Here is a 26,202-nt window from a genome sequence, read left to right as displayed (position 1 = left end):
TCAAGAGAGCTACCTGACTGAGAAACCTGAAAAAGAATTTATGATAATTTTGCCTGTTCCACCACATTGGTAAATTATTCAGTAATGTGCTGAATTTTATTAATCTTTTGTAACATTTACATGGTTTTAGCATTCTTTATGTGTACTTGTGTCCTATAGGTGATTGTTAAAAGACAACCAACGAACCCAGCTCCTTAATAAACGTTTCCTCCATTTCAAAGCATACCTGCTGTCCCATAACGTTTGTGTTATTTCTTCCTTTTTTTAAGTAGAATAGCACTATAAATGTGTTATTTGTATTATATTAATTAATTAGTTAATATGTATTATACCATATGGCAAATACAAAGATTCTTCCCTCCTGCTATTTTTGTTGCTCTTGTTCACCTTTAACCAAGAATTAAAATTATTTGTCTGTTAAGTAAACGCTGCCCTTTACCACCGGAACCAGCAGTTCTTCCTGCGTTAGGCAGAGTGATCTGAACCTCTTCAACTGATCCTCTGATCAGATTTTTCAGTATAGTCTGTGTTCTAATAATCTGTACTTATCTTGTGAACTAATTTCCTATGTAAGGTCCTTTTATTTCCTTTCTGCTTCTTACCACCAGTGGAAAAATCAGAGGCATAATAAGATAACAATAAATCTGGCACAACTGACAGAGCCAGTTTGAGAAATTGGATGAAGCTGACATCTGAGCACTTAAAATTGGTTATTTGTCTGTCATACTTATTTTATTCTTTCTGGGTCCAAACAAAATTTCATTGATTTTCAAGGGGGAAAAAGTGCTGAAAAAGTGTTTCTGTTATGAATCCAAAGGGAACAATGAATAAGATTGTTTTTGCATGTGTGTGGAGAGGAATACGGGAAAAATTAGGCATTAAAAATCAGTAATTAGGCAGTTAGGTGACAGTACAAAATCTGTTAAACATATTGTAAAATTAAATTAAAAATTGCAATACTATTCCAGGGAAATCCTAAAATGCAATTAGGATTTAATTTTTTCAGTGTTGAAAACAGATCTTATTTTTAAATCAGGCAAATCAAGGGAAAGCACTATCACTGGTGCTTAAAAAAGGTGCGGGTGTGTTACCTATAAGGTGAGGTTGTCCCACGAGAGGGACCCACAGCCAAGCTGTTCCCATCCCTGACCCTATCTGAGGGAGCGCGTGGGCTCAGCGGCACGGAGTTGCAAGGGTTCCTTGAGCGATTTGAGCCTGTTCCCTGCCCTGCACCACCATGTGTTTGCTTTCCTCACGGTACCAAAACAGACCCAGCAAACTTACCAAGCTGAGGTGTGATGTGCCTGTGCCTCACCGCTGGCACCTGGGCTGCTGCCCTGGCAGTTAGTGATAGCTGTGGGGTGCGATACGTGGTGTGGTGTGGGAGCTCCTCCCAGGTGAGGGGCTCTGCAGGGACAGAGGTGAGGGGCAGGTTTCCCTTCCAGCCCACTGTCCTGCCAGAGGATGGTAGGATGAGGCAGATGCTCAGCACCTCTCCCGCTGCTCTGAGAAACCCTCTGGAGAACATGCTGGCCCCGACACACATGGAGCACCTGAGGAAATTCTGTGAAAGAAACCTGCACCCCTCCTCAGGGAAGAATGATAGATATTTTGTAAGGCTAGGTCACTCTCAGACCTGTCCTGCTGGGACAGCTGGGCAATTGACATACCGTGGTGAAAAAAGAGCAAATAGCAAATGGTGGCAGGGTTTGGGATGGGGGCATCACAAGATGGTGTAACTAAGGAAGACCAGTGTCATGAAATATCTTCAGCTCTGGTTTCTCCCTTCAGAATATCATCACTTGCATATTTATATGAAACTATTCTACTTTAAAGCCAAGTACTATGCTCTACAGCCCAGTTTCAGAGATTTTGGTTTTGTTTTTTTTTTTTTTTTTCCTTTTTTCTTTTTTTTTTTTTTCCCAGTTAGAGAAAACACTACATTTGAAAATATCCATTTTGAAAATCAAGTAACAGATATTCATCGAGGCTCTTTTCCTAGAGCAGCCATCAGTTTCCAGACACAGAAACTCCTATGCTTCCAAATTCCACATTCACTTTCTTTGCTTTCTCTGTATAAATATATAGAGTTAAAAATAGTGCACAGTGTATTAGGCAGGGTTTTCTTTACCAGTGACATTAAGACCAGGAACATATGTCATGTAGAAACACTGGAAGATGACCAGCTGTGCTCTCAGCCTGTTCAGTCTGTTAACAGGACTAAGCATTCAGCTTTAGGCATTCTAGGGTATAGGTTGTGATGTAATAAAGTATGTGGAAGAAAATGAAATATGAAATCGGATAATGTATTTAATTTACTGTGCTAATAGGTAACAGTCTAGTTAATGATGTTGCCAAACAAGCATATTTAATATTTTGCTATGGTGAGTTATTCTGGGAGTAAATTAATTTTGAGACAAAGGTGCCATTTGGGGAGGGGAAACAAAAATGTAGAAGTTGAAGCCTACTGCTCTTTACTACTTTCAAGGCAAATGGGATATTTAGAAATATGTCAGAACAGACAAACTAATTTTATTTTTCCATAAGAACCTATGTCAGTTTTCCCCCTTTTCTTTATCTTAAGCAGATTACTGTCACCACCATTCTTGCCAACAAGCAGAGTCATTGGAATATTTTTTCAAAACTGAACACAAATATTGGATGCACTCAGGTGGAATGAATTAATTATGAGCATATGGTTCTAACATAATGGTTTCTGCGGTGTACTGTTGAGACATCTAAGGGTCTAGCTGTGCAACACATTTTGGCAACAAAGCTGGTTTAAGAAATTACCAGTTACACGAATATAAATGTTTGTGGAGCCAGACTTACTGAAATGATTCAGACTGAACACCCGGCCACACACACGTTTCTAGGACAGTTTTTAGCTCTAAGTCATGGCAGTGGTGGAGTCTACACTGTTCTCCCAGTTGTGTTAACACAACTGAACATGGTGTCAAACACATACAGCAGACAAGGACTAAGAGCATCAGTGGGGAAATGGTGCTTTTTAGGCCAGCTTCATCATACAGCTGTACAATATGCCCCATGATAGCCTGTATCGGCTGCAATTCCAGACTGCAAGTCCTTTTGTTGTAGAGGCAACTGAAGATGTTCCTTGCACTGATCCTTGACCAACTCCTAATCTCCTCTGCTGATGCAGGTTACTATTCTCTTATTTGGTGTACATCTCTGAAACAGACCACCAAAAAGGTCTGAATTGGAGAAATACAGCCAGAATACATTAAAGAAAAAAAATAATCTCAGATCCACATTGACCCTTATAGACACATACAGTGGCATCAGCTGGAGGCAAGAAGCATCAGAGGGAATGGGCTGGCCACTCCTGCAGTGCCAGCACTGGGCACAGCTCAGCAGCACAGAGCCTAGTACAGCATTTGACACTCTGCTTTAGAGCTGAGTAGTATTACAGTTTTATATTGATTACATTTGCACATGGGATTTCCCCCCTTTTTTTGTGTGTGTGTATTAGTTAATTTAAAATGTAGTAAACCTACAAATAACCTATGTAGATTGTTATTCATTATATTAGGTTTTATTAAAATGTGACATGGCATTTTTGGAGATTACTGTGAAGCAGAAGAGATCAGAAATCAATAAAAAGTAGTAGATTTCTGCAACCCAATCTAAATTGTATATATTTGTGCCATTTTCTTGTTTTAAAAAAAGTTTGCTTGTCTTGTCAGTGCATATTTCTGATTTTGAGATCTGCCCTGAGAAATCAAATCCCCTTCCCAAAGGGCTCAAATACAGCTTCATTCCTGTAAATATTGCTTTTAAAATCAGTCTTTACATTCAGATTCATTTTTTGATCTCAAGTTCTGCAGAATGGCCCAATATGGCGCCTCATAGCTACCATGGGAGGACAAGAAGCAACCACAATGTCAGAGATCAATACAAAGCGCTTTTGTTCTCAGCAAAGATTTCACGTACAAATTATGACAATTTAAACAGAAACCCAGAACAGTGGCTTTTGTATAAACCAGCAGATGGTGCTATGATGCAAGAGACTGGTTCAAGAATACAAGAAACACTGAATGTTAGCATTTTACTCCTTTACCTGGTGCTGCTGGTTTTTTGCTGGCTGCTTTGGCTGCAGGAGCTTTTGCTGGGTCTTAAAAAAAGAGAACAAATTAAACCAATTATTATAAAGCATTATACTTTACAAAAACAGAAATGAGGAAAGGCTTCCAATAAGGTACAGCCTGTAGCAATTTTTTCACTGAAGAGTTAGACAAAGAGATTACCCAAAGAGAAAACAGCTGAATTGCCTTCAGTAAACTCAAAGGCACCAACAAATATAGCCAGCCAAAGGGTTAGTAAACTCATGCTGTTAGGCACTGAATCACTTATTTTAGCTTTTTCTGTCTAGTAATTCAATATCTATTGGCAAAGCAGAGCAAAACAGGTATCTAGGGGTTTGGGCATGGCCTTGCCACTCAGGCAACAGCTACTGCCTGGAAGCCTCCACATTAGATCTTGCAGCTCTGAGAGCAGAAGGTCCTGAACCAGCCTATGGCAGCTGGCAAGGATTCTCTGTTGTGAATGCATCAGTGATGCTTCTGATGGTTCCACAGCTATTCAGAATGGCATCCTTTCCCCCGTCTGAATCTCTCCCTGACGAGAAAAGGTGAAATTAGGCTACTTCTCAAAGTATGGAAATGGAGGAGCATTAGAAGAACAACTTCATGTTTGATCCTGCACTTGAAACAGCACCTGCTGGTTTCTCCCAGCAGAGAAGCAAGCCCTCTCAGGCCACTTAACTGTAGTTCTTCTGCTCTTGGTCATTTGATGAAACATTTGCCCTACGCTTTCTTTACTGAGGTAGGATATTTCCTTGCAGAATGAAGGTCCAAATGATGAAGGGTATGTGCACCCCCAAGCAGACTTGGAGAATCTCAGCTCTGGATAGAAGAACTAGCTAACTGAATTTCTTTACTCTTTACTACTTTTTAGTTAATTGCTTTTATCTTGGGAACTGCTAAGACAGACTGTACTTAAGCTGCAATAATTTAACAAATATCTTTGAGCTAAATTTTGCAGACTTTCATAATGGATTTTTTTTATATTAACTTGAAGATCCTCTAACTTAAAATTTACATTTCCATATTTTGAGAGGAAGTAATTAATCATTTTAATCACAATCTGAATTACAGAATGCCAAAAAAATGTTAGTTAATCCTTCACATCTGTCACTGTGTTATTACAAAGAAAAAGGATATGGCTAAATCAGGAATGTAATTTTGAGTTCTTTCCCTCCAGTCTTTTGAGAAGTTCATAAAAGATGCATCAGATTGTCTTGTGAAACAGAATGAAAACAAAATATAGTTTGCATGTGTGGGATTGTTTTGCTTCCATCCATTTAAAAGCCTGCAGCAGATAATTATATCCTAACTTAGTTATTATCACAACATTGTAATTACTTGGGGTGCTCACCCCTCCTTCTGGGAAATATGTAGAAGACTTTGAAGAAGAATTTACTTAGTGTCACTTTCCTGGTGCCTGTTCTTGCAGAAGTAACAAGAGATCCAACAGACATATTCTACAAGTGACGAGATGGACAATACAAAACTGCAGGACTCCTGCATTTATTCCCTTCTGAGCTTTCAGCTAGAGACTGCTGGCCACTGAGACTTTTTTTTTTTTCTCTGTGAAATCAAAGTAAACTAGGATACTTTTTATTCTACCAAGATTTTAATTTTCATTTGAAATATTTAACTTTTGAGGAACTAAAATAATTTTGAGGGAAAACATTAGAATGAAGAATATGTTCAACCAAAAACTTCTGTAATTTATTTATTTTTAAACTTTTCAGTAGTATTGAAAGAAAAGTGCCAAATGTCTAAAACTTTCTTTTGTAAGCATATGCTTTTTAGTTTGCAATTCACAAATTATCTCAGTGTTAATGACTCTGCATCTTTATATGACCAAGTTTCAGCTGAAAGTTTCACCCTGCAACTTTCATTCATGTGATGGAACTGGAAAGTTTTGCTGTGACAGCTGCTGGCGAGTTCTCCCATGAGAAGAATCATGTGCCCAGATCAATAGATCCTTTAAGTCTGGCTTGCAAACAAGCATTTATTTCACTAACAGAACATTACTTTTAGAGTAAGTCCATTCAATCTTTTTTCAATGTTTCTGCAAAATTTGAGTACAAAACCAATATATAAGCTTTTCTTGATTACCAAAAGAAATCTTTTAATAAATTCCTGCAAAACTGAGGATGGCAGGGGATTACTCTGCCATACAGGTAAGGAGAGATCATACGTGGAGATGGGAGTCAGTGTATTCTTTAATCATGATTTTTTTAAAAATGAGATTTCAAAGCCCCATAGTTTTCCCAATTTTTCTTATATACTGTACTTTCAGAAGAGAAATCTGAGCAGATGGTTTTACCAGTGAAACTGTCTTACGATCCTTACTGTGTTGAGGCATTGATGCTTGCAGATTTGTAGAAAAGAAAGGCATTAAGAGTTCCCTTGTTAACAATCCCACATTCTCAGAGCATTTTTTGGTTATTTATGCAGAAAAGCCCAGCCTCTAGCTCTCTTTTGTGTCATAAGTCTCTGTCTGAATCTGAAATAACGAGATAGTCAGGGGCCTTTTTTTGCATTTGTGAAGATAAATTTGGTGGTCCTCAGCCTGTTGGACTCCCAGTCTTCTCAGCCCATTTACCAGCATTGCTGTCACTGAGAGCATATTCAGCTGAGATCTCATTTGACATTTCCTTCCCCATGAAACCTTTGTGTTTGAAGACAGCGCTAGAATTGAGGGGAAGGCAAAGCTGTCAGTCACAAAGAAGAGTGTGGAATTAGAGGTAGGATAAGAATGGATTTAAAAAGTTGGAGGCAGCTGAAATCTAAACATGTAATTTTTCAATTATAATTGGTGTAGCTACTTTTTCTTTGTATTTTCAACAATTCAATAACTATTATTTTAGGTTATTGAAACGTGCTGTTTGACACTACATGACATATGAAAGAGATCATAACCTATGGCACAGTAGTTTCTTACTTTTGAGTTCTTTGGACACAGCAGCTTCTTTTTTATCTGTAAGATAAAATAAACCACATATGCATGAAAACACAGGAAGGAAGGATATAGGAGATTGAAAACTGCTATTTGTGCTTTAGAGGTGAAACAGCTTCTTTGCTGCAAAGTGCATATGATTGATGCAGTGAATCAGTTAACTTCTGTTGTTTCATGGTACAGTTGCACAAATTTAACCTTAAGTGTAAATGCAGCAAAACCTTTGTGAACAAGAACTTTTTTGATTCATTTCAGTATAGTAATCTGTGATATTTGACATGTAATTGAGTTACCATGGCTTATGTATACTAGCTGAGCCACAGTTGCTCACCATGTGCACATTGCCAGGTCGCAGAAATGCAAGGGAAGATGCACTACGAGCTTAAGTATAAAGACATGCAATGAAAGGCTCTATCTTCCTACAGTTGTTGACAACCATGCAACTGAGGTCTAGTTTGGAAGGCTTCATGTAATGGCTAGCCAAAACTCCAGCTGCCACGTATTTCCCACATGCCAAAACAAAGTCAAGATTTACAGCTAAAAAGAAGACACAGACAATCCGAGCCATCCCCCCAGTCCAGCCTGGAGGAAAGATCCTTGCTTCTCCAAACTTTTCCTAACTTTCAATCAAAGTTGAAGCTAATTCATTTCTTTCATGTTTGTGAAAAAGAACACACATATGACTCTTAACAAAATGGAGCCAAAGTGGAATAGCTTATGAACCTGAAGAAACTCAGTCGGTCCTACATATGGACCGTGTAGGAGTAGGCAAAATCTGCCCCTGGTTGATTTTTCAATAAACTTAAAATAACTTGGCTATATCAAAATACAGCATGGCCAGGCAGCCTACCAGAGAGACTTAACTAAGCTGGTCAGTCTCATCTTCAGTTAAGGTGGCATTTTTATGCCACTTTTTTGTAGGACTTTTTTCTGATGGATGAGAGAAGATTTGGAATCTTTACTAAGCAGATGTAAGTGGGCAGAAATACTCAGTGATAGCTTCTCTCTCTGTTATTAATTCTTGGTGCTATTCTACCTTAGGGCTTTTAGCTGGGTACAAAAGTAATCCATTTTTATAACCATACTTGGGGCCTTATGTACATTTTTCACTAGTCTCACCTGAAAATGAAGAAATGGATCACGGAAGTCCTGTGAGACAGTAAGCAAAGGTACGCATAAAGTAGTGGTGCAAGTTACTCCCCTGGGTGCCCATGAGGAAATGAACATCCTTTCTAATAATCTACAGTGTGCCTAGAATATAGGCAGGATAATGCTTATGTCCACAACCTGTATGAATGATAAATTAATTTGCTCTTAAACACTAATATAAGAAATACTTCAGGGCAGAAGCTGCCAGGATAAGTGGCTTGCAAAACCAAGACTGTCCCATTAATGATAATAATACAAAGTTGTTCAGTTTCTGTTGCTTTCTAAATTGCTGTGAAGAAGTTGATATGAGATAAGGTAATGCAAATGACTGCCAAGTGGTGTAATAAAAAGTCCTGAAAAATTCAGAGGAAAATACATTTCTATTTGGGTGATACGCTGCTCTGAACTAAAATGTTTCTAGGTTAATCCTCTCCTTCCACTAACTCTCTGTGAAAGCATGTTTTGCAGGCATTACTTCAAAGTACGATAATTACCACATTTAGATGAAATTAATCATGAGGCAGCTTTCAGCCACGTTATCTGGCTAAGGAGCCTACTGAAGCCTTCAAGAAGTGCCTATTAGTTGCCAGATATGGAAATTTTAAAAGGTGTATATTGCAGCAATATGAATCATTTATCACAATAATCTTCTGTTGCTGGAGGTTATAAAAAAAATAAATTGACAGCATTACTTACAATAACACACTGGATATAAATAAAGCCCTCAAGTTCTTTCTTTCCCTTTTTTCATATAAGTCACCATTTATTAGGACAACATACTTTAATGTATTTTAGAGCCATAATTTATGTTAAAAGAATCCCTGTGTTTTTACATCACCTGAAATACATAGCATAGTAAATTTTGAGTAAACATCTGGACAATTTTTCCAGTAAGAAAATCTTCTAATGTTTTTTTGGGGCACAGTTTTGTTTTGTTTTTTTTAAGAGCAGAAAAATTGGCAATAGCTGATTCCAATAGCACATGTTGATATGAAAATGTAGACAATTTTATGCTCAGGCTACTCTTTTCAAGCCAAGGTACTTAAGTTTGATTTCTAAAGCCATAGTTATGCAACTGAGCTGGAATGATTTATAGGAAATTGTCCAGAGGAGGTTTTGTAGGACATTGAACCCTGGAGGTTCCTTTGAAGGTGTATAATATTTACATCTAGGCACCTCACACTTGAATGAAATAAAGGATCTAATTGCAAAGAACTGAACAGTTGGCAGATCTCACAGAAGGGAAAACTGATTAGGACTTCTGAAGTCACTAAATGCAGTTACCTGCTATAAGGCACAAATGGCACATAGCTATGGAACTCAGAGGAAAATACAACAAATGAGTGGAATATTGAGTTATATTAGTATAATTTAAGTCAATGAGCATTTTGCCTCATTAATTTTTGTTTTGCATAGGTCTAGAGTTTAACTCTTAAATTACTGGAGTGTGGTTGGGGCACACAGCTTATATTACATCAGGTTTTTAGAGTCATGATATCTCTTTCTAAAAGCAACAACAAGCTCTCTGGCCTCTCAGTGGGTCTAGTTTTTCTGGTTAGTTAAGAAGAGGAATTTCTAGAAGAAATTAACTTTTTTAAAAGCATCAATGTAATGCAAAATATGAACATTATACTAAACACATCTTTGCCAATCAGTCTAGGAAATATAACCGCCAGAGCCTTAGGCTATTTTCTCTTTAAAACTTTACATCTGAAGTCTGGCAACAGGACAGGCAAGTGTATGACTCGAGAATAACGCCTACACTTCTTGGAAGCCATGTAATTTCATTAGGACCCATATAACACATAAATATCAGTCTGGGCACCCCAGCAGCCTTGACCAGTAGTACAGGCAAAAGCACTGTGACTGTTCTTGGTATTGGTGACAGGACTATTTGATATCCAGCAACAGGGAATGCATTTTATTTTCAAGAAAAGCCCCACTTCTAACACAATATAAAGCAATTAAAAAAAACCCTTTAGTAGACCTACTATAGGAGATAAAACTTCAAAGTCTGATGCTTTAGGTAATTTGGTGCCCAATCTGAAGCAGTCAATTTTTCAGAAGTTGTTGAGGACACATTTGGTATTTAGGTATTCTTAAAAGGCTTAGGTGAACCACCCAAATACTGAGTAATACAAGGTTTTTGGATACCTCTGACAACCCTAGCCATAGGCTTTTTTTGGAAAAAAAGCCCTGCAGCAGGTTTAAAGAGGCTAAGCACTGTAGTTAACAAAACCATGTCTCATCTGTGGAAGACTGTGAAGAACACTTTTCTTTTTACAGTTATTCTCAGGAGATGTTTGAAGATGGCTGTATTCTGGTCTGTATTCTCAGAAAGCAAGCGTGGTTGTACAAGCTCCCCGCTTCCCAGGTGAATGAACAAGTTTTTCTTTTACTGACTCTTGAAAAAGATTAAAGTACAGTAAATTTTTTTCAAATTATTTTATTAAAACTCACCAAATATTTAAACAAACATGATCTGACTTTGTTCTTATCTGTACAGGCTAAAAGGATCAATTTTGAATTCAAACTAGGAATGAGCATTTGGCAGCCAGCACAGATGTATCTCAGTAGAAAAGCAAAGCAGTACTTTATTCTTTTGCCTCTTTTTAGCACATAGCTCGATCTTTTCCTCAGGCCTCGATCAGCATTCTTTTGAAGTAAAGTAGCAGTACACAGTAACTGCAAATGACATCTAAACTACACATGGGGCAAGAAAAAAAAAATCCCTCTAAGCTTGTATAGTACCTTTCATGCCAGTGAGTCCCTAGGAGGTTGGTAATAAGCCATTAGGCAAGGATGCCCCAGTGCTCTAGTACAGACTGTGGTTGGTTGAGTTTAAACAAACTTCTAACATGGAATATTTCAAACACTGCTCTGAAGTGAATTTGAGATCTAGGGTTCACAAAACTTTTACACCTTTTTAAGCAATGGATTTATAATACAGTGTACATTGTATGTTTGAGAACAACAGATCTTCAGCAGCACCATACAACCTGTAATTTTTATATATAAAAAGGAGTTCAGGGAAATAAATGGATTTTGAATTGTACTGTCTTGAAAGGTTTCTCTGTGCTTTTTCTCCCTAGAAATCTCTCACTCAAATATATATATGTACTTTAAAAATATCTTAAATTAAAAGTGTTATTCAGATAAATGAATATTTCAGAGACATTATATTGATAGATCTGCTAATGATGCTCTGTTGAGAATAGTTGCCTAAACCTGCTTTTACTACTGGAAGCATTATTTTATATGTTGTATCTAAACCAGCCTTTTTCTTTGGAAGCTTACCAAAGAACACCGTGGTAATAGTAAATGTACAAACAGAAACTAATTTCAGCATTAGTTGGCAACCATAGTGTCCAAATCGAACAGTAGCTAATAACATAATCAAACATGGTGTAACCTAATAGCTGAGGTTAAGGATGCTAAAGATACAAGGATTCCTCTGTACTGGCAGATCTGGACTAAGCACCAACACTCTGGCAAATTACTAGATGCTTCTGAAAGACACAATTCACTGAATCAAATACTAAAGAGAAATTTAGAATGTTAAGCAGTTACTAAAGGAGGAATTCTTATCCTGAACTTCAGCTAGCACTGACCTTCTCTATCTCATCTACCTTCTCTATCTTTAGCTGAGGATCGCATACTAAAATGGACTTATCAAACTCCACTGATTGGATAATGATCTACATAGACCCACAGAAAATAAGTTGTGTCATGAAGCTGCCTTATGCAGCATGACCATAGCTCCACTAGCTGACTCAAAGAAGAATGTTTCTAATAAAACTTACACAAATCTTGCATCACCGCTTGGCACCTACCATTTATTTTGACTTAAGTATTCAATTCATTTTGTAATTAAAAGTGGGAGAAGAAAAAGAGAAAAGATCAGAAAAATGAACAGAGACCTAAAAAATCAGAGAGGATTGTGTTGAAAATTGAAATTGTATTTGCCATTGTTGTGAAGTCAAAATTGTGCTGGATCTCCAGAAAAAAAACCCCAACAAAACAACACAAAAACCAAAACACAAAAAACAATACAAAAATTTCTGGCTGTTAATTGCTGACCAAAGCAAAATCAAGAACATGCTCTGGGAGCTTGGTTCTGGCTTTGCAAATGCGATGCAACAGCAGAGCTTTTAAGACAACGCACCATACAAGTATGACAGCTAATGGTCCCTTTGCTGTCCTGATCAAGAGTTCACAAGAGTGGAGATAAAAAAGGTAGCAGGTGGCATCTGATGGCTGAGAACTTCCATTTTTTGAATGAAAAACATAATTAAAGTTGCCTAGAGACCAGTCTCAGTACAGTCTGCTCCCAAGCTAGCAGATGTACCAGAGTTTAAAAACATTTTTTTAAGTAGCAAGATTTGCACTTAACGTGATTTACAGTAGTGAAAGAGCAAGTGTCCTGGTTTCAGCTAGAATAGAGTTAATTTTATTCCTAGTAGCTGGTACAGTGATGTGGTTTTGGATGTAGTATGAGAATAATGTTAATAACACACTGATGTTTTGTTGTTGGTAAGTAGTGCTTGCTCTAAGTGAAGGACTTTTCAGCTTCTAATCCTCTGCCAACAAGAAGGTGCACAGGAAGCTAGGAGGGAGCAGAGCCAGGACAGCTGACTCAAACTAACCAAAGGGATATTCCATACCATAGAACATCATGCACAGTATGTAAACTGGGGGAAGCTGGCTGGGAGTGGCCAGTCAGTCACTGCTTGGGGACTGGCTGGGCATCGGTCAGCAGGTGGCAAACAATTGTATTATACATCATTTACTTGTCTTTCTTGGGTTTTATTTTTTTCTCTCTTGTTGTTGCCTTCCTTTTCATTACTACCACTACTAGTAATTTCTGTTATTCATTATTATTTATTCCTTATTTAATAATAATGATAATAACAAAAATAACAATAACAATAATTTATGTCAATTATTAAACTATTCTTATCTCAACCCGTAAGTTTTACTTTTTTCCGATTCTCCTCCACATCCCACCAGGTGAGGGTGCAGTGAGCCAACAGCTGTGCGGTACTTAGTTGCTCGCTGAGGTTAAACCACCACAGCAAGACACCCCAGATAGCTAAGTATTATAAGAAATGAAGTGCTATTGAACACATAATAATAAACAGGCATTTTCAAACCTCTTATTGGAATATACTGTGATGTAGCATTTCTTTATTCATTTATTTGGAGTCCTTAAAACTTATTTGCACAAACCAGTATTGATTTCAACTAATATTCCAACATTCCAAGAAGTGTTCAATTCTGAACTGTCTTTAAAAATTTGTCACTCAGTTGCTTTTTAATTTATATTCTTTTTGATAATGTTACATTAATTGTATGGCATTAATTAAGTAATTGTCATCTCACCACACCTCAAAGCCTTTGAGAGTATTTTTTTTATTTTGATTTCAATCACTTCTGAAACAGCAGATGCCCATGTATAGGGGCATTTTATGAAAGCGCCTACATTTTCTACCATAATGTCTCTATTTTACAATTAAGATTTTAAAAAAAAAATATCATATTACAGGGAATGTAAACTGTATTGTTTCTTCTCTTCAGTGAGCTTAACATTCATGAAGACTCTATCAAAACTGCTCATACCAATGTAAGATTCATTTTTTAACCTACTCTCCTAAAACCCTAGAATTTGACATTGACATAAAAGAGTTATTCAGAAATACCAACATTTCATCCACATGGAATATTCTGTGTTTAGACTAACACTTGATTTTTTTCTCCATCTTAATCACTGAGCATGATATTGCCATATGCTTTGTGACAACTGCCGGAAAAACTCCTCTTGCCTGTCCAAAATACCATTTCTCGGTGAGCATAAGAAAGGCATGTCACTGTACCAGCGAGGCTGAAGAGGTGCACAAGTAAAAGCATGGTACTACACCACTGCTGCTTCATTGCTGTCCCTGACCTATTGGGTAACAAAATAAATTCCCCGATCAGAGTTTAACTAGCTTCCTTTGAGAATCACTTGGGAATAACAGGGAAATTTGTTGGCAGAGGCCAGTAAACCTTGAATACCAGATTGCAGGCTTTGCACTTAAATCTCTCCAGCCTGTAGGACACAAAGTGAGGGGAAACTGCAGATGATATTGCTATTACTGTGTGAAAACGGGAGGAAGTGGAGCTTCTGGAAAGCAAAATCACGGTCCCTCAAGCAACATGAGAGTGGACTGTAAGAAAGAATTCACAAAATTTACTGATAACCAATGTGGGGTATAAAGGAGTTTGAAGAATTTAGGTCTATGAAAAACCAGCTATCATTCTTCTGTTGTTGATTACAATAGAAAATTGGTGATGGTACTCTAAAACTTCAATAAACCATTTTCCATTGAAGCAGCAAAATTATTCAAACCCTTCCTTCCACTCTCTGTGAAGGATGCCCTTTCTCTTTACCATCATCTCTATTTCCTCCCCACTCACAGTAGCAGGCTTTTTGATAATTTCTTAATTTCTTTGGTGTCTCCAAGTCCCTTCTGATCACCAGCCCTTATGTGTGTTGCTTCCCTACTGCACTGTCTTCTTGCACCGCTATGTCTGTCACTATTTTCAAAGGAGCTTTATGTTCTGTGCAGCCACCAAGTGCCTGCACACCCTGAGCAACACAGCATTAAAGGCAAGTAGTAGACTAAATCCCACAGAGCTTTCCAGAAAGTTGCATAGCGATAAGCATGGCTGAAATACTAAATGTTACCACAAACAGATTTCCCAGGATGATTAAAAAAGTTCAGTCAGTAGACTAAAAAATAAAGCAAGTAGAGAGGGATACGAGCAAACAAATGATTCAGCTACACTTGTAGTGAGAAACAGCCTGCACTTTGGGAATGGCCAATTTCAATTGTACCAGTGATTCATGGTTCCAGTAATTAGTGATTTCTCCTTTTTTTACTTTGTAATTGCTGAAATAGATTCATCTCCCCCACCACAGAGCAGGTGGGAACATATTCCATTGCCTTCTGCATTCGTCAGGAGTGGTTCAAAAAATAAAAAAAATCTGGAGCACGATGTGATATCAGTCATTCACACACAGGAAGCTGTAAGTGCAGTTAATTACACAAACCTCAGTCACTTAGGGAAAAGGTATTTTTTTTGTGTAGCAAATGCAGGTAACAATATTAATTCCTGAAATTTAAGTATCAGATCTTTTCCTGGAATAAACTGTCTTCTGAATTAGTGTAAATATTATAACAGCTGAAAATTTTCTTCAACATTTTTTACTTGTTCTTGAAACAGCATGGCGAGTACAGTGTCTACGTTTTTTTTAAGAAAGCTCAGCACCAATACTTTCTGAATGATTCACAAGAGAATAGACTTTGTTAATTGTAAGCATGCTACGCATCCTTGTGATATCTCTTTCTGTAGTTCTCGACACGTTTAAATTTCTTTCTTTCTGTTGGATAGATGGATATACAGATGGCATCAGTAGACATTATCACTATGATGAAGATATTTTTCATACTTCTGAATGGAGATGCAGTCAGCATTCTCACTCTGTGAAAAGGGGGATCTTGAATAATGTAATGTCCATCCATTCATGTTTATAGGTGACATACTACTCTATTTACACTCTTGTAAGTGAAGCAAAATCTGTGAGAAAGCACCTCATGCAGAACCTACTGCAACCAAGCTAAAAATCAATGTTCTTATAACCCCAGCTATGTATGGCTCTTCTGCTTAAGAACGTCTGCCCATTCTGTTATCCTAATCATTGAATAATACTTCATCTGACTTAATCTCTGAGACTTACATACAGCAAAGCCACAAAGTTAGCTCTGCTTCTTGAAAAACAGATCAAGAGAACAAGCAGAGCTATTGGGAACATTTGCTGAAAGGTCAAACAATTGTAACTAAGAGTGAAGTATAAAGGATGCCCTATTATAAGTCAGGAATTCCTCTGGTATATGAACCTTTCCAGGGGAGAGGCATCCAAGAGACTGAAGTATATTTTCAAACAAGTGACATTAAAGTCTTTATCAAATCTGTGCTCATTAAAAATTAGTAAAATATTTCAAAACTTCTTTTCAAGGTCAAGGGAAAATTTACTTCTTCTTTGTAAGTGTAAAGCAAAAGAAAAGAAAGAAAATCAGCCTCATCCCAAACTCTGAAGATTCCTACTGACTTTATTTAGCTGTGAGTCAAGCCTTCAAATTGTCCATTGAGCGACAGCAGAAAAGAGATAGCGTTGCATATGTATGTCATTGCAACCTGGCTGATGTGTCTGTGCATGGATGTTTCACACAGAATAATTATCCTAAATATCAGGCCTGCTGACTCAGATGTACATCTTACTTTGAGGGCATAGAGCTGTTTTCCTTCATTAAAAAGATTAACTTTGCATTGTTCGAGGCATAGGCATATTCTAATCCTGTTATTTCTGTATGTGACTGGAAAAATAAAACATTACATTAATCCCTAGACCAACATAAACAGGGTTGATGCAATAAATTAGATCCTTTAATTAAAGCTATGCCACCCAGCTGCTTACACGGCACAGGTACTTTATTCTACATATCTGAAACTCCAAAGACAAACTGATTATTTGGTTACTTGTACGGACTTTAGATTGACTATGTATCACCTTCAAGCTTGATTATTTCTAGTATCACGTTTCTCAAGAAGTTCTTCACAAGACTGACAATGCAGTGTCAGAAGAGATTGCCTGTTAGACACTAAAATGACTCCTGTGCTTTGCTGAAGGAAGATGCTCTTGCCAACTCATCAAAAATTGAGTTTATAGTACAAACCCAAGCCTCCTCCCTTTTCTCTGTATCTTTTAAATGGCTGACATTTCTAACTCTTTGCCAGCCAGGTCTTACCACCATCATTCACCATTTGCTTTTACTACATTACTCCCTGCTTTGTGCAGTCAAAGATGGAAAACAAAGTACACAAAGAAACGGGTCTGGGCTGAGCAATACTCATCATAGCCTTGAAGTACTCAACCCAACAACAGTTAGCAAAGAGGCCGCTGAAAGGTGCTTAAAGCTGATTCATCTGCTGCTAACATTTCATGGACAGAGCAGGCACCACAGACAGTGAATATTCACCTTCATTTCTAGAGCTTTCTTCACACAACATGTGGAGATGGGCAAGTATGGGAAGGGAGACAGAGTTTCCTCTAAAGCTGATTCATGCTAAAGGAAAGAGGAGATCCATCTTCCACCTCAGAAGTGCCACATCAGTCACAATGGAGAGTCAGTCTTATGTCAAACCAGTTATTACTGTGAGGTGAGGGAGAGAAAAGAGGAAGGCAGGAAAACCTTGTTTCTAACTCTTTACTTCTTTGCATTTCATCTCATTGCTAGCTCTTGGACACTGAACTCTAACAATGTCTTGGAAGGGCATAAGTGTTTGTTTTGGTCTCGGTATAAATAATATTACCATTCCCAGCTGAAAAATTCTTTCATCAAGCAGTAAGGGACAATATTTTGGAAAACATCTCAGTGGCCATGCAACCTCTGAGCTTTTTTCAAAAGTGGTAGAGGTGTCTAGGAGCTCAGTTCTCTCAGAAAATTAATGAGAGCTATGTGCCTGGCCTACTTTGACATGCTTGTAAATCCCACCAGGTGCTATGCTACATCTTTAGGCACCTAGATATCTTTGAAATCAAGCTGTCAGTCACTGCTGATGATGGAGCATAGAACTCAAAGTCCACTGAGTGCTTTGAAACTTTCAGTGTAGGACACATTTGAGCTGCCTTTTGTCTTGTTTCAAGAGCAGACTCCCTTAACAGCCAGTCACATAGAAACCATGGGAATTGTTTTTCTGCCATGTTTGCATCTCTGCTCTGCTGGATTTTTTGCCTTGTCCCTCACTGTGACCCTGGTTTAATTCTTCTGTTTTTATCTGTTTGGGGAAATACAATTGGCTTTTTACTAAATAGACATATCTGTCTCTTGATGATTTCTGGAAACCTCAATTAGAAAAGCAGACTTTCCTATTTTCCATGGAAGACTGAATACTTAGAGGATGACTACCAGTCGTGTTCAGCTTACAAAGGCTTATAAAAATAATGCAGAAAGGAATTTCCATTTGTTCAAGGAACCTGCAAGACAGTTGTCTCCAGCTGCATTCTTACACTGGCTCTCCACTGCATTCTTTTACCTTGTCATGTGTATCAGAGGATATACCTCCATAACGTTCAAGGCTAGAACACGCCATTGGGTTATCTACTCTGACACTCTGTTGCTAGAGACTCCTATATTTCAACTAGGCACCTTTTCAGCTGATGTGTATCTTCCATTAGGTAAACAATCATCTTCTGCAGACATCAGGGAAAGCAATATCCACTCTATGCTGTGGTAGTTTATCACTCTTAGTGTTAAGAACATGTGCCTCATTTTCAGTTTGGATTCAGTTAGCTTCAGCTCCCAGTCATTCATTCTTGTTAAACGCTTCCTACTAGGTTGAAGGGAGCTATAGTAGCCTGATTCTGACTTTTTTTTTCTTTTTCTGTGAAGGTACTTAGTATCCACAATAACAAAGTCACCTCTTTCTGAAGAGATGAATAGAATAATTTATGCTTTTCTGTGAAGAATATCCTTAATTTGTAAGTAACTCGAGTGACTTTTTCCTGTTCTTTCTCCAATTTGGACACCCTATTGACATGTAAGTTCCAGTCTCTCCAGTGCCTTGTACACAGGTGATGTGTGGCCATGGTCTGTGTTCCCTATTGCAAGGTTTATAATTTCATGACGTATGAAAAAATATTAGCCTCAACTTGCCATTCACCTTGTCAGTTTTAAAGCTACTTTCTTGATGTAAATGTAAGTGGCAACGTAACACATGAGGCAGCAGGGAATTGGGCCCTGAGGTTAGAAAGACTATATTTGGGTGTCACAAGAGAATATAACTCTGAGTAATGGGATAAAATTAAGCAAGGGAAAATTTAGGCAGACTGGAATGAAATACTTCTTAACTGTGAGATCTATTAGGTTGTAGAATAATCTTCTGTGGGAATTGATGGAGGTCTGGTTACTTGAGACATTTAAAACTAAACTGGGTAAAGCACTTGAAGATATCCTGTAAGGAATTATCCTGCATTGCCAGAAGGAAGGATTAGATGACCTACTAGGTCATTTCCATCTCCACTTTCTGTGATATTGTTGTACAAAGCCCCACAAACAGGGAATTGTTATTTAAGTCAAGAGATGCCACCAAACCCTGTCTGTGTCAGAGAAAGAAGAGTGAATAATATCACCTGCTGGTAGGTGTTCAGGAATCATACAGCATTTCTGTGGGTTAGTAAATACAGCAGTGCTGAGGGCTGGGTGCATATCTTGTGTCTGAAAGCAGAAGCCTCTACTAATGCAAAAATGTCAAGAAACAGCAGGTGAGTTATGAATAGGATTCCAGGAGAGGAGGAGTAGGAAAGAGAAAATCAGGATGAGCTTGACATGCATAATAGTGTCATGAGCAAGTTATTAGTCAGCAATGAATCAGCCTGTAGTGCAGATGAAACCTAAAGCTCCAGTCAGCCAGCTGGGAAAACTAGATGTTTTTTATAGGCTTTGGTGGATGTGCATTGATTCGTTTAATGATATTACCAGTTGAAATTATAGTTAAGGTGAGACCAGAGCCAGGGTCTTTGCTAAGGGTTGTACAAACACACAGCAAGCCAAGCCATGACTCTTGCAGAAATGTACAAGCATATGAACAGTCTATCAGAGAAAGCTATCAAAAGAATGTTGACAAGCAATACTCTAGAGAAGGATCACACAGTTCTAAGGTCCATAACTTGATCTTCCTTTTTTTTTTGGTGTGTGCTTTAACAAGATTTATTCCTGAATTTGATCTCAGCTCATAACACACTGGGGTCCCTTAATTATGGCTCTTGTACATTCATTTTTCTGCATGAAGAATCATCAGGCAACTCATTGCTTATTATTTCTGTTACTTTTGCATTTGACTCTCTTCCTAATCTCTCTAATCCTAGCTGCAAATAAACATGAATTACAAGGTCCTGCACTGGGTCTGGGGGGGATGGAGTTAATTTTCTTCAGAGCAGCCTGTATGGTGTTGTGTTTTGGATTGGTAGTTTGGACATCGTTCACACACTCTTATTTTGGCTATTGCTGGACAGTGCTTGCGCAGCATCAAGGCTTTCTCTTTCTCCCACTCTACCTGCCATCACCAAGCTGGGAAAAGGTTGGGATAGGACACAGCTGGGACAGCTGACCCAAATTCACCAAAGGGATATTCCCTACCACATAATGTCACTCACAGCAATAAAAACTGAGGGTAGAGGAAGATCAGGGGTAAGGGTGGCAGCTGCTTAGACTAGCTGGGCATTGGTCTGGTTGTGGGAGGTAGTGAGCTGTTGCATTGCTTGTTTTTTTCCTCCTTTTTCCACTTACTAAGCTGTCTTTGTCTCGACCCAGGAGTTTGCTCACTTTTGCTGTTCCTATTCTCTCCCCTGCCTGTTGGTTGTTGGGGGGTGAGTGAACAGTTGTTTGGGTGTTTAGCTACTGGCCAGGGTCAACCCACTACAGTGTCTTTTTTTCATTAAAAAAAAAATAATCGAAGAAACAGTCAGTCAGGGTTCTACTGCTCAAAACTCCTGCTTTCTACATGTTGTAGCAGCTACTTTGAAAACAGGTCTGGACAATCCAAAAGGCAGAATATCACTTATACTGCACTCTAGTCCCTCACCACTGCAGTTTATAACTTTTCGTCATAGTTCATCTAATAAGCCACAAGGAAATTAATGAATAAATGTGTTTTGTTCTCTGTATGTGATCAGCCACTTTCAAAATACCTTAGACTTTCTTGGTCTGGCTTCACAACTCTATTTTGCCCTTGTAAACAGCCTAAATTGAGACAGCTTCTACAACCCATTGGCCTTTGCAGATCTGATACTGGGGTTCTTCTGAAAGCACCCATGACCCTCCCGTCTGCTGACATCTATCGTGTGACATCTATCACATTAGGGAACATGAGACACATGGCAGTGCCCAAGCTGGGCTGCTGAAAGCTGTCAGCACTTCAGTTATTTCCTAGCTGGAAATACACTCCTGGGAGTGGGCAGGGCAGAACGAGGAGTTTCAAACACTGCTCTTGAGAGACAACAGAAATTTCTTCCTACAAATGTGTGCAAGCACAACCCATTTGCTCATCTGAAAAAATCTGGGATCAACATTTGGATCCCAGATGAAGCGTTCAATCCATTGCAGATGGATCAACCCAAAACATTTCAGGCAGTGTGGTGTGCATCTACTTCTCTAGATCAGTTAATATGCCAAGCATGTTTTTTTCCTAAGTATAAACTTATGTCATAAGGTATATTTTAATTCATTTTTACTTTATTGGAAGTGCTGAAAATACTGTCGTTCCAAAATGTTTCTTCTGAGAACGGTGTTACATTTGGATGACATTCTAACATCTTTCTAGCCATGAAAGCAGTAGGATAAGGAGCACAGGGAAATAAGTTCATAATTTCATCAGCAAACTCTTTAAATAGCCACATTTGAAAGCAAGTAACAAGCCCCAGCATATAGAATGAAATAAAAAGATAATTGGCCACCAGGTGTCAGTAGTTGTTCTCTTACTATAATGGAAGGATCGCTATCAAGACTGCAAGGGTAATAATGGTTGAGCCAAGGAAGTCACAAAATTAAATGTATTTTTTGTTGTTCAGACTAGGAATTTAAAAATGATCAGAGTAATTTTTCTTCCTGTCTGTATAGAGCAAAATAACAGAGAACACATTGTTGGTGTATAAAGTGGTCTTTCCCCTCCATTTCTATTAAATCATTTCTTTTTTTACAAATTGCCAAGACTGGCCTTTAAAGCAAATAAAGTACATTTGATTAAAATGCATCTGTGGTTAACACATGCAAAAAATCACTGGGACGTGGTAGGTCTGCTCTTGCCTGATCATCTCCACTCTGCTCTGCACACCTAGTACTATAATATCACTACTCCGAAGTGTGATTAAACAGAGACTTTCCCCCCAGATACATGGTCTCACCAGATGCAGGGCAGCAAGAATAACCTGGGTAACCTGGTTCTGTGACAGTCATAAGGTAATGTTTTCAATTTTTACATCTAAAAGTAACTTTTAGATTATTTTTTCATGACTGCAGAGTGAGTTTGCTTGATTGTTACAGTGACATCATTAAAATGTACCTCAGTGTTTGTAACTTTAAACCCCCAGAGACTTTTCCTGTTCAGGATCCAAAGATGTACTTTGGTAGCTGAAAAGACATCATGACTCCCCTCCTCTGCAAACGCTGCCTGGTGCAAAACATGACACTTTATCATAAATCATAGATATATCTTTATCATAGTCATATCTTTATCAATGATCTGGTTGAGGGGACTGGGTGCACCCTCAGTAAGATTGCAGGTGACACCAAGCTGGGGCGGGGGGGGGGGCGCAGAAGTGTTGATCTGCTTGAGGGCAGGAAGGCTCTGCAGAGGGATCTGGACAGGCTGGACCGATGGGCTGAGGCCAGTTGTATGAGGTTCAACAAGGAGAAGAGCCGGGTCCTGCACTTGGGTCACAATAACCCCAAGGACCGCTACAGCCTTGGGGAAGAGTGGCTGGAAAGCTGCCTGGGGGAAAAGGACCTGGGCGTGTTGGTCTACAGCCAGCTGAGTATGAGCCAGCAGTGTGCTCAGGTGGACAACATCACCAAAAGCACCCTGGTTTGTGTCAGAAACAGTGTGGCCAGAAGTACTAGGCAAGTGATCGTCCCCCTGTACTCAGCGCTGGTGAGGTCGCACCTCAGATACTGTGTTCAGTTCTGGGCCCCTCATTGCAAGAGGGATGTAGATGTGCTAAAGCGTGTCCAGAGAAGGGCAATGAAGCTGCAAGAAGTGTCTAGAGCACAAGTCTTACAAGGAGCAGCTGAGGGAACTGGGGTTGTTTAGCCTGAGGAGGAGGAGGCTCAGGGGAGGCCTCATCATTCTCTACAACTACCTGAAAGGAGGTTGTAATCAGGTGGGTGTCAGTCTCGTCTCCCAGTTAACAAGTGCCAGGACAAGAGGAAATGGTCTCGGGTTGTACCAGGGGAGGTTTAGATTGGATATTAGCAAAAATTTCTTTACTGAAAGGGTTATCAAGCACTGGAGGAGGGTGGCCAGGGAAGTGGTTGATTCACCATTCCTGGAAGTATTTAAAAGATGTGTAGATGTGGTGCTTAGGGACATGGTTTAGTGGGACTTGGCAGTATCAGGTTTGTGGTTGGACTTGACGATCTCGGTCTTTTCCAACCTAGATGATTCTATGATTCATGCATCCACAACACTGGGTGTGCAATCACTGCAAACCTAGCTTCCTGATTTAGGTAGGAACTGCAAGGTAAGGACTTGGATGCTCTGCTGGGAGCATGCATGTACCAACACAACAAAATACCAGTTGGATATTGCTCCCTGATCTGGGGTGAGTAGATCTGCACACCAAGACCTTGACTCATTTTACCTCTGCTAAGCAGAACTACTCAGGGAGGTACCTGGATTTGACACCCTTAAAACATTTGTCACTGAGGGTCAGAGCCTAGGCATCCTTGAACACTTGTTCAGTTGATGAGACCTTATGTTTTTAAGCAATTTGCATTGGTTGCTGCCCCTGTTTTTTCATTAGGGAAATAATGAAAATGTATAAAAGTTTGGGATCCTTAATCCAGCCATCACTAGTTTGGCATTCAGAAGATATATGTTATAAGCCCCATGGACAACTGGCCTGGGTGACATGTCTATACCTGAATTTCCCTGTGTGGAAATTGAAGGGAAAGGCATTGACTTTCCTTCTGAAGTGGTTCTAAGATTTACTACCAAAAAATGCTTCACAAGACCTAGGTATTTTTATTACTGTTATTATTTGAAATTATGCAGCAATAACAGGAAGGCAAGATCATCAATGACAGCTGAGCAGAGCTTTAGTTAGGAAATGGTGTGATGATCCAGGCTGACATTTTCATTGCTTTAAGCTCATTTATTACCTATGTTATTTGTTGTGAGAACCAAAACAAAGTGGGAAAGGAGTTTGCAGCAATCAAACCTAAGGAAAAAGCCTGCATGTGAATACCATGAATTTTTAGGAAAGCTGATAGGAGGAGACAAGCTCCAGACTGTTGAGACTCCGAGAAAGAGACCATCAGGAAACACTCTGCAAGCAAACTACGAGTACCTGAAAACACCAGTCTCTGCATATTCCCTTTCATGTAGGGCTGAGCACCAAAGATTTAACAGAGAGGGTCCCCTTTCTCAGTCAGATTGCAGGCTGGAGCCCTCCAAGCTGACGCATCCCAACCACCATGAGCTTTGAGAGAGCGTGGCAAAGGCTTGTCTCTGCTGAGGCTCAGCAAGCAAAATTCACAGGGATTTGGAGATGCAGCTCCTTCGTTAGCCAGAGTAGTGCTGGATAGATTTTTGTAAATTGTTTTGAAGTATGACTGTGCCAGACCCTTGTGTCTGACAATTATGTTTGTTTAAGCAAGACCTCTGAGTTTGTAACAATGGAATTATCTATTTTTCAGGACAATTAACACAATGTTTTTGTATGAGCTGAAGGTCAGAGGATTAATGTGGTTTTATCTACAATGCATTTTTAAAAGCTAATTAAGAATCATTTAGTTCACTCTGTACTAAAGACTGAGAACATTTCACATTAGGTGACTCTTGCTCCTCTGCAGCAGCGGACACACACACACACACACACACACACAGGAAGAGAGACCGGAGAAAGAGTGAGCTGGCATGCAAATAAACGAATACATCACAGGGCTGCAGTTAATGCAGAACAATAAAAATCTCCATTCTGGTAACATTAGAGATAAAATTGTCTCCTGGACAAAAGAGCTAATATAAAATATTAATCAGCAAAAATATTCAGTATTTGTAATCACAAGCATTCCTTGTTAGAGGAAGAGAGATGGAGAGGAATAGAAGGAAGTGCTGCTCTCAGATTGTTTTAGAGATGTTTTTATCACCTTGCACTCCTGGAGCATCTCCTCCTCCCTCCCTTTCTCTTGTGCCTGACAGCTTGTACACACCACTGTTCCTCTGTGGGGACAGGCTGATTAACGGGCCTCCTGTCAGAGGTGAGTCTTCTGGAAGGAGGTACGTGAGGGTGAGGAGCAGAGGTGTGGATCAGAAGGAGCTGCCTGCTGACACAGGGATGGGTGCAGGTGGTGGGGAGGAGGCAACATGCCCCACATGCACCTTGGCTTCAGGGACTGCAAAGGTTGGGGGAAGCAAAATGAGACACAAAATCAGAGGCATCCAGTGGTAATGAGAGGATTTGAAAACCAGGGTGAGGAGTTTATTTTTAATGGAGTGGCCTCTGCCAAGCCTTTTGATGGGAAAAGGTAAGAAAATTGGAAGCTGTTCTTACACTCTTGCTTTCGGATGCTTATCTGTACTGCTGATTCAAGCACTCTAAGCTTCATTTGCTGTGTCTGCCCAGCGCATGTAAATACTATCAGACATTGAGGTGCCTCATTTCAAAACTAGGCTATGCACTACTATTCTGTTGATCAAATGTGGCAATTATTTCAGGCTTAAAACCTTTTAGGGATAACAATAGGTGCTGCCAATCAAAGCTAGAAAGTACACATGCATTCAAAGAGCAAGCTGAATGAGGAATAACAGCAACATGTGTAGCTAGAATATATTATGGATTACCATCCTCTTACACAAAGGCTAGTAAACTCTTCAAAATGCAGCAACCTACGGAGCTAATAAAAAGGACAGAAATGTGTGGATGTCTCGGTTTGTCTAATTTGTGTCTTTCTAGCATTGGTAAGATGACTCACTGGATTTAGCAACAGCTTGTAAAGATGAACATATTAATAACTTTATGCTGCAGCTCTGCCATAAAGTGTAATCTTTTACAATTCTGTATTCTCAAGTGAAATACACGCTTAGAACTGAATAAAATTAGAAAAGATATTTGGGTTGTCAGTTTATTTTCTTTTTAAGTCTGTGTTTATACATTTAAATATGCAACATAACTTGGAAAAGAAT

The 26,202-nt window shown here is 39.0% G+C and overlaps 1 protein-coding gene across 1 annotated transcript in view; it reads right to left on the bottom strand.

Annotated features, from left to right (window-relative positions):
• TRDN (triadin) overlaps positions 1-26,202 on the bottom strand; it is a 235,333-nt gene that overhangs the window by 96,051 nt on the left and 113,080 nt on the right. The window contains exons 14-15 of the mRNA XM_056344821.1: positions 7,036-7,071; positions 4,082-4,135 (exon numbers count right to left, since the gene is read on the bottom strand). Coding sequence (XP_056200796.1) covers positions 4,082-4,135; positions 7,036-7,071 — 90 coding nt within the window. The remainder of the gene's footprint in view (positions 1-4,081; positions 4,136-7,035; positions 7,072-26,202) is intronic.

Source organism: Falco biarmicus, chromosome 6 (genome assembly GCF_023638135.1).
Source record: "Falco biarmicus isolate bFalBia1 chromosome 6, bFalBia1.pri, whole genome shotgun sequence".
Classification (NCBI taxonomy): domain Eukaryota; kingdom Metazoa; phylum Chordata; class Aves; order Falconiformes; family Falconidae; genus Falco; species Falco biarmicus.
This window is presented reverse-complemented; position numbering and strand designations above follow the sequence as displayed.